The 7,587-nt window shown below is 49.3% G+C and overlaps 1 protein-coding gene and 1 non-coding gene across 2 annotated transcripts; one reads left to right on the top strand and one right to left on the bottom strand.

Moving 5' to 3' along the window:
- Positions 1-342: 342 nt before the first annotated feature.
- Positions 343-2,786, top strand: LOC119339131 (exocyst complex component EXO70B1-like). The gene has a single exon (XM_037611285.1). It carries the CDS (start codon positions 483-485, stop codon positions 2,508-2,510), a length of 2,028 nt encoding a protein of 675 aa, XP_037467182.1. The 5' UTR covers positions 343-482; the 3' UTR covers positions 2,511-2,786.
- A 1,732-nt stretch (positions 2,787-4,518) lies between these two features.
- Positions 4,519-4,714, bottom strand: LOC119342265. The gene has a single exon (XR_005165499.1). It is a non-coding gene; the product is annotated as a U2 spliceosomal RNA (small nuclear RNA).
- Positions 4,715-7,587: the final 2,873 nt, after the last annotated feature.

A 7,587-nucleotide genomic window follows, 5' to 3' on the forward strand; every position in this document is an offset into this window, starting at 1 on the left:
GGGGGTAAAAATTGAATTAACTTGTTTTTTAAAGATACTTAAAGGGCATCTCATATCCGGTGATTATCAAGAAAAATACTACTCCCTTTGTTCACTTTTATAAGGCTTTGTAGACATTTCAGACATTGTGCAAAACAGCTCAATTTCACTTGTCTGAAACGACTTATAAAAGTGAACGGAGGGAGTAGTAGAAAACAAAGATATGTAAGCGCAATCAACAAACTTCGGCGCAAACTTAATTAAATAAGAATCAGAAGAAGAAGAAAGAATCAGATGACTTACTGAAAAAAAGAATCAGATGAAAACAAACATGCAATCAAGTGATTTCCCCATTTCCGCACTTCCAGAAGCCCCAGCGCGGCCGTGACTGAACGAAGACTTTCTACTCCAATCCAGTAGTCAGAGAGGCCGCAGCAGCAAGCGCCAAAGACCCTACCTCAGCTCCACCATCCCCAGCCGGACACCATCCGCACCGGCCGGCGATGTCGGCGGCGCCCCCGCCGCCCCCGGAATCGGCCGCTACCAGCGCCGGCGGCGGCGGCGGCAGCGACAGCGACAAGGTCCTCGCCGCCGCGCAGCATATCGTCAAGTCCCTGGCCACCTCCAAGAACGCCGCCGACGACATGATCCGCATCCTCTCCGGCTTCGACAACCGCCTCTCCTCCATCACCGCCGACCTGTTCCCCTCCCCCGACCTCTCCTCCGCCGCGGAGTCGCCCGAGATCTCCATCTCCTCCGCGGCCGCCTTCGACGCCGCCGAGCAGCTCATCCTGCTCTGGGACGCCACCCCCGAGGCCCTCGTCTTCGAGGCCCACGAGGACGACATCGCGCAGTACCTCACCGCCGTCGACGTCGCCGTCGAGCACCTCGCGCGCGGCGGCGCGGGCGCCGGCCGCGCCGGCGTCGCCGTCCAGCTCGCCATGGCCCGCCTCGAGGAGGAGCTCCGCCACCACATGGTCCGCCACGCCGTGCCGCTGGACCCCACGGGCCTCTGCTTCTCTCTCCGCCGCCTCTCGCTCGGATCCTTCGACGACCTCGACTTCGACGCCGCCACGCCGCACAGCGTCGACGCCACGCCGGAGACCGCGCGCGGCGGGCCCCTGGTGAGCCCGTTCGACGACCACGCGTTCGACCCCGTGCGCCCTGAGGCCGTCGACGACCTGCGGGCCATCGCCGACCGGATGGCGCGTGCGGGGTACGCACGCGAGCTAGCCGATGCCTACTGCAACATCCGGCGCGACCTGCTCGACGAATACCTCTCCGTGCTGGGCGTCGAGCGCCTCAGCATCGACGAGGTGCAGCGCGTGGAGTGGAAGCAGCTCAACGACAAGATGAAGAAGTGGGTGCAAGGGGTTAAGACGGTTGTGCGTGTGCTGCTTGCTGGTGAGCGTCGCCTCTGTGACCAGGTGCTCGCTGTGTCCGACGAGCTCAGGGAGGAGTGCTTCGTCGAGTCCACCAAAGGATGCATTATGCAGATTCTAAATTTTGGGGACGCCGTGGCTGTGTGCCCCCGCTCGCCCGAGAAGCTCTCACGGATTCTTGATATGTATGAGGCACTTGCCGAGGTAGTCCCTGAAATGAAGGATTTGTGCCTCGGAAGTTCCGGTGATGGTGTAATCAGTGATGTTCAAGCAATTCTTGATAGGCTCGGCGAAGCCGTGAGGGGTACCCTTTTTGAGTTTGGGAAAGTTCTGCAGCAAGAGTCATCGCGGAGGGCGATGACGGCTGGTGAGATCCACCCAATGACACGGTATGTCATGAACTATTTGAGGCTGTTGGTCGTTTATAGTGAGACACTTGATGGCCTCTTGGATGATGATGGCGATGAGAGCAATGCTTTGGAAAGACCTGAGGATAAGGATCAGGATACGGAACACTTAGAGAGTATGGCCCCTCTTGGAAGGCGTCTTCTGAAGCTGATGTGTTATTTGGAGGCCAATTTGGAGGACAAGTCTAAGCTATATGAAGATGCTGCCCTGGAGTGCATATTTTCCATGAACAATTTGCTCTACATTGTTCAGAAGGTGAAGGATTCTGAGCTTGGGAAGATTTTAGGTGATCATTGGGTAAGAAGGCGCAGCGGGAAGATTCGGCAGTACTCAAAGAGCTACCTAAGGATTTCTTGGATGAAGACTTTGTCTTATCTGAGGGACGATGTACATGGGAGTGGGAGTGGGAGCGGCAGTGGTAGTGGCAGTGGACATTCAGGTTCTAGGATGTCCATCAAGGAGAAGTTCAAGAACTTCAACTTGTCCTTTGAGGAAATTTACAGGAACCAGACACTCTGGAAGGTTCCAGATCCTCAGCTCCGAGAAGAGCTGAAGATATCTATATCTGAGAATGTGATTCCGGCATATCGTGCTTTTTTGGGAAGATATGGTAGTCAAGTGGATGGGGGCAGAAACTCGGGAAAGTATATAAAGTACACCCCAGAGGACCTGGAGGGTCAATTGTCTGATTTATTTGAGGGCTCACCAGGGTCTGCCAACCACTCTAGGCGAAGAACATAGTTCATAGTTAACAGGATCCGGCTTCAGGTATGTCTTGTTAAAGTGGTCTTACATTTGTTGAATTTCCATACACACGGTATCTGTTAAATGGGTATTTGTTCATTTAGCAGCCTTTATAATACTGTGATACAAACTAGAGTCTTCTGTATGTCTACTTTTGCATGGTGTGCACTAAGAAATATTGTACATGGATTGGTTCTAAGTGTATGGTCTTCTTTCTGAATATTCTTTGTTCGCTGCAATTGACCATTTGGTACTAACATAAGACAACGAAAATCACTGTGGTTTTGTTCGACTGGGTTGACCAGGGGGTTTCATTATTAGCTTAACCGTACCCGTGCAGGCATAACCAATTTAGAATTGTTGGTTGAATATGATATTCAGTTGAATGAGAACGAACTTCATGGTCAAATTAGTTTGTTATCAGTCTTAGTGATCAATTTTATTGACAAACATTAGATTTAGAAATGTGCTTTGAGAATGGCTGGTTCATTTAGAGAACTACTTGACATGTGATAAGTGTGAAAAGGCAGTATATTTGCCTATAACATGTTCTAGCATTATCTTATGAATAAGCATATGTTGTTAGCAGTAATGAATGGGAGCATTTCATTGTGAGCTTTTGCTATTATGTGCCTGTAAGCCTGCAGGATGATTTCAAATCCCTGACCTGGCTAGGCAAAATGACTGCGTTTCGCTAGATTGCCCGTAAGAAGAAAGATAGGCAGTAGGTATTTATGTGCTTCATTAGTAGAACTATTATCCAACTAGTAAAACTGTATAAGGTTGAATTATCTCAACATTGCTTGTGCCTGTCAATAAGATTGTTGAGGTTAAGCATTTACTATTACATGACCAGAAGGGTTTGATGAACCTGCAAATCTGGAAATCCGTATTGGAAAACCAATTAGTAGAAGAAATTAGGGTGAATGATCGTGTGCGACTCTCAGACCCACACCTCTAATTTACAGTGCTAAGATTATATACTTGATTAGACTTGGACTCGAACTAGATTAGGAATTCAGACATCCCCTTTTAAGACGGGCCGATGATATCGATTTGTCCCATCTTGTTATATTATAATAGCACCCTCTAGGACCTACCCTTTTTGTTTTAATAGTCAGGTTAGGTAACTGCTCACCTACTGGAGATGTATTCCTTGATGAAAAACCTTTTAGCACCCTACTCGTCACTTTCTCCTTGATGAAAAACCTATAGGCTTGCAATCACAATGCATTGCCAAGGAGTCGTTCCCCAACACTGAAAGCTGACAGTAGCTCGACCATTTTTCACACAACCTCAATTCAATCGCTCTATGCTCTGCCTGAGGTTGATTATCTTGTCACCACACCACTTGCCCAATCTACGTCTCCATATCCTTGTACGCTCGATCTTCTCTTTCCGAACTGTAAGTCCTTTGCCAAGAAGGGTACTCTTTAAATACCTCTGGTTCCAGTACACAACCCTAGAGAACACCTGAGTTGTGACACTGTCAAGATCGACCGGTGATGTCAACCTACTGCATCCTCTAGAATTTCTACAACTTCCGTCATTGATATTTTCCACATCACAAGATTGGCTTAAAGCTTGGTGTACCGGTCATGCTGCTCCGAAAAATTTAACCGACCACTGTTTGGGTTGTGCAACTGAACTAACTTGCTACTCGCATGCCTGGGTGGACTCGGTACTGGAAGGGAAATCATTCGGTTCAAATAAGGTCAGCGTGTTTGTATTCATTGGATTGTTCTGAGTTCACCGGGTTGTAAGTGCCCATTTACACTGCTACACCGTCGTACGACCTTCAACAAAAGGAAATATAGTGTAAAAAGTGATCGTCGAATCTCTGTAGCCACTGGTGAATTTCCCTGCAGAATAGAAGGTACAGCCATTCCCATTAGTTTTTTCCTGTCCTGTGAGTCATTACACATATAGTAATAAAATAAAGCTATGCCAATTTCACAAACTCAAGATTTTCCTCGGGAAATTTCAACTCTTAAATTAGTTTTGGTTGGGGTGCGCCAGCCTGGGCTGTAGTGCAACGCCCAGGCAACACGTAAGGGTCCCAATGGCAAGCCATTGTGGTGGACCCTCCCCCATAAAAAATAAATTTAATATCATTGTGGACACATGGTCCACATATCAGATATTAAACTGATAAGAACAGATACTACACTTGATCTTAGCCAAAAGGCCGAGAAAGGTATGATATGCAAAGCTGCCCTGCCCCTCTTCTTATAGCTTCCTCGACCACCTCCCTGCTCTCCACCAGCGAGGTGGTACTAAACGAAGGAAGGAAGAGAGTCCCTGCTGCACTCGGGCGACCCTCCCGTTCGTTTGGACATCAGGCCCGGTAAGAATACACCACGGCAGCAATGTTTTCAAGGCCCACTATTACACACAGCCTAGCAACCAACTGATCGAAATGGATTGGGCCGGCCCATTTATTAGTGAATAAAGAACGTGCTCTGGACGCCGGTTTTGGGAACCTTTTTGCTGGTCGGTTTGAAAACCTTCCAGAAGGTTCCTGAACCTTTTTTACTGACTTATCTTTTAGTTTTTTATTCTTTTTTTCTGTTTATTTTTCTTCTTTTCATTTTATTTTCATTTTCTCTTTTTTCAAATTTATGTTTCTTCTTTTTAAAAATGTTTTTAGACTTCTCGCAAAAAAATTGTTTTTAGACATTTCAAGCATTCTTTGAAATTACAAAATCCGTTCCTATTTTCAAAATTTGTTCAGATATTCAAAATATGTTCGTAGTTTTCAAAATTTTGTTAGGTATAACAAAAAATCCTGTTTTTAAAAATTTGTTCACAATCTCAAAAAAGTTTGCAGTTTTAAACTTTATTTAAAAATACAAAAATGATCCTGATTCAAAAGAATGTTCACAAATTCAATAAAACTTCAGGAATTTTAAAAATGATCTAGTTTTGCAAAATTTGCTCAAAAATTCAAAAAATGTTCCGGATTTCAAAAAATGTTCACTGTTTCAAAAATTGTGTTGTGTCCAACATTGCATGCACGCAAATTGAAACGAATTCACCGTATTTAAACAAACATGGACAATTCAAATGCACCACATCATAATTCAATTACAAGCATAAATAAAGTTCGTCCAATCCACCAAACAAAACCACGCGAACATGTCTCCCTCGCACGGATCAGACCCTCTTGTCTTTCCTGCACGGTTCTTATGGATGCCTTCGTAGATCCGTCCAGGTGGGCTACTCGAATCTGTAGCTTGTGTAGCGTGCCGGCATCCGGGACACGCATGGATGCATGTTGCGCATCTTCGCGGGACTGTCTAGCCGGGGTGAGTTGTTCGAGGTGCGTGTGGTGGTGCATTGCCCTCCTCCGCAGCGTGGACGCCCTCTTCGGAGGTTGCGGTTGCCTACTGCCGCTTCGGATGAGGTGTGCTGTGGACAGGAGGATTCGGTCCGATTTGGCCTAGGCTGCCATGGATCTGGACACAGATGGCGGTTGGGCTGCCATGGTCCTTTGTGTGGTTCCGTCTCAATCGGGGCGCTGTGAGACGGATTGTTCGCCTACGGCGAGATGGACGGCGAAAGTTGTGCTTCGATTAGTTTGTTATCAGAAGGGATGGCTTCTTAGTGATAAATTTCATTGACAAACATTAGATTTAGAAATGTGCTTTAAGAATGGCTAGTTCATTTAGGGAACTACTTGACATGTGATAAGTGTGAAAAGGCAGTATATTTGCCTATAATGTGTTCTAGCATCATCTTATGAATAAGCATATGTTGTTAGCAGTAATGAACTAGAAACGTTTCATTGTGAGCTATTGATATTATATGCCTGTAAGCCTGCAGGATGATTTCAAATCCCTGACCTGGCTAGGCAAAATGACTGGGTTTCGCTAGATTGCCCATAAGAAGAAAGATAGGCAGTAGGTATTTATGTACTTCATTAGTAGAACTATTATCCAACTAGTAAAACTGTACAAGGTTGAATTATCTCAACATTGCTTGTGCCTGCCAATAAGATTGTTGAGGTTAAGCATTTACTATTACACGACCAGAAGGGTTTGTTAAACCTGCAAATCTGGAAATTCGGTATTGGAAACCAATTAGTTGAAGAAATTAGGGTGAATGATCGTGTGCGTCTCTCAGACCCGCACCTCTTATTTCCAGTGCTAAGATTACATACTTGATTAGATTTGGACTCGAACTAGATTAGGAATTAAGCTCTTGCCCCCCTCGCTCCCGCGAGCGGCGGCTGGCGAGCCCCCCTTCTGCCCGCCCCCAGGTCCTCCTCCTCCCCCTCACCCCCTCGCCGTCGCCAAAAGACGCCGCCGGGCGAAGCCTGGCCCGCGTCGGCGGCGGCGGGGACTCCTTCCCTCCTAGTGCGGCGGTGGCGGCGCGGGTCGCCCCGGCGGGCAGGGGCGCTGTGCTGCGGGCGGGGCGCTGCGGCGGGTCTGCCCGGGCTGGCGCTGGTGGCGCGGTCTCTCGTCGAGGCCGCGGTGGCTGCTCGGCGTCAGCAACGGGCGCGCGGTAGTGGCTGCTCGCGCGCGGGCCCGATCTGGGCCTGGGGCGGGCCTGCAGCAGATGCGCGGTTCTGGTGGCTGCCTCGTAGCTCGCTCAGCGAGTAGAGGCGTGGTGGTGGCAGTGGTGCTCGGCGGTGGGAGCGGTGTGGCAGGGGACGGCGGGCCTCGCCGGTTCTGAGCCGCTGGGTGCAGGTGGTTGCCGCGGATCTGGCTCTGGCCGGTCCGGCGGCACGGGCCGTAGGGGCCACCGGTGTGCAGGCGTTCGGGCAAAGGTGGAGGAGGGACCAGCGGCCGACGTGGAGGCTCTTGGGCTCCGGGGCGGCGGCCCCGGATGTGGTGGTGGCGGCTTCGGCCAGGAGGTGGTGCGAGTCTGTTCGCGGTGGATCGTGGGATCCCGTAGCCAGAGTGAGGTCGGCCTCGACAGGGGTGGTGGTTAGTGGGCGGCGGTCGGTGGTGGCAAGTGGTCGGCACATCTCCGGGAGAAATCTTTGCTCCGGTCTTCACCGGAGGCGGCGACGGCGGCGCCCGCGGCTGCCGTGATCTTTCTTGAAAGCGTCGTCTTGGAGGTGCTCCCT

The sequence above is a fragment of the Triticum dicoccoides genome, chromosome 7B (assembly GCF_002162155.2).
Source record: "Triticum dicoccoides isolate Atlit2015 ecotype Zavitan chromosome 7B, WEW_v2.0, whole genome shotgun sequence".
In the NCBI taxonomy this organism is placed as follows: domain Eukaryota; kingdom Viridiplantae; phylum Streptophyta; class Magnoliopsida; order Poales; family Poaceae; genus Triticum; species Triticum dicoccoides.

Bases quoted from the DNA above. Each gene is read 5' to 3' on its own strand.
- LOC119339131 (XM_037611285.1), top strand. From the start codon at position 483: ATGTCGGCGGCGCCCCCGCCGCCCCCGGAATCGGCCGCTACCAGCGCC.